This window comes from Cucurbita pepo, unplaced genomic scaffold, assembly GCF_002806865.2.
Source record: "Cucurbita pepo subsp. pepo cultivar mu-cu-16 unplaced genomic scaffold, ASM280686v2 Cp4.1_scaffold005598, whole genome shotgun sequence".
In the NCBI taxonomy this organism is placed as follows: domain Eukaryota; kingdom Viridiplantae; phylum Streptophyta; class Magnoliopsida; order Cucurbitales; family Cucurbitaceae; genus Cucurbita; species Cucurbita pepo.
Genome location: NW_019651566.1, coordinates 1 through 664, shown reverse-complemented (window position 1 = coordinate 664; position 664 = coordinate 1). Strand labels below are relative to the sequence as shown.

Below are 664 nucleotides of genomic sequence, written 5' to 3'. Positions count from 1 at the left end.
CACTGCAAATGTTTTTTCTGATCGATGTAGGTCGGTTCCTATGTACCAGCATTCTCCGCGAAGCTTCACGTCCTGGACGGTATATACACTCGAATGGGTGCTTCTGACAGTATTCAACAAGGTAGAAGCACCTTCTTAGAAGAAATGACTGAGACTTCACATATACTCCATCATTCCACATCACGTTCCTTGGTCATAATTGACGAGCTTGGGAGAGGAACAAGCACTCACGACGGCGTGGCCATTGCATATGCAGCTTTGCAAAATCTTCTCCACCACAAGAAATGTTTGGTCCTCTTCGTTACCCATTACCCTAAAGTTGCTGATATTACAAAGGAATTCCCAGTATCTGCAGGGGTATACCATGTCTCATATCTGACTTCACACAAAACGCCAAGCTTCTCAGTCCCAAAATCCTCTCAGGATGTGATTTACCTATATAAGCTCGTTCCTGGAATTGCGGAGAGCAGTTTTGGTTTCAAGGTTGCCCAACTTGCACAGGTAACTTTAATTATCCACCTATCCTGCTCCTAATTCGAAACGCCCTGTACTTGTTGTGACCGTAGTTCTTTTTGGCTTTGTTATGTTTTTTAGATACCTTTATCATGTATTGCACGAGCCACAGAAATGGGGGTATGGTTAGAAGAAATAGTAACCAGAAGAG

At 43.4% G+C, this 664-nt stretch overlaps 1 protein-coding gene across 1 annotated transcript; it reads left to right on the top strand.

The window, feature by feature from the left end:
• Positions 1-93: 93 nt before the first annotated feature.
• LOC111787127 (DNA mismatch repair protein MSH3-like) lies at positions 94-651 on the top strand (the record flags this gene model as incomplete). Its single annotated transcript, XM_023667253.1, has 2 exons — positions 94-501; positions 595-651. Coding segments are annotated over exons 1-2 (465 nt in total), but the record flags the coding sequence as incomplete, so codon positions are not given.
• Between the last annotated feature and the right edge of the window lie 13 nt (positions 652-664).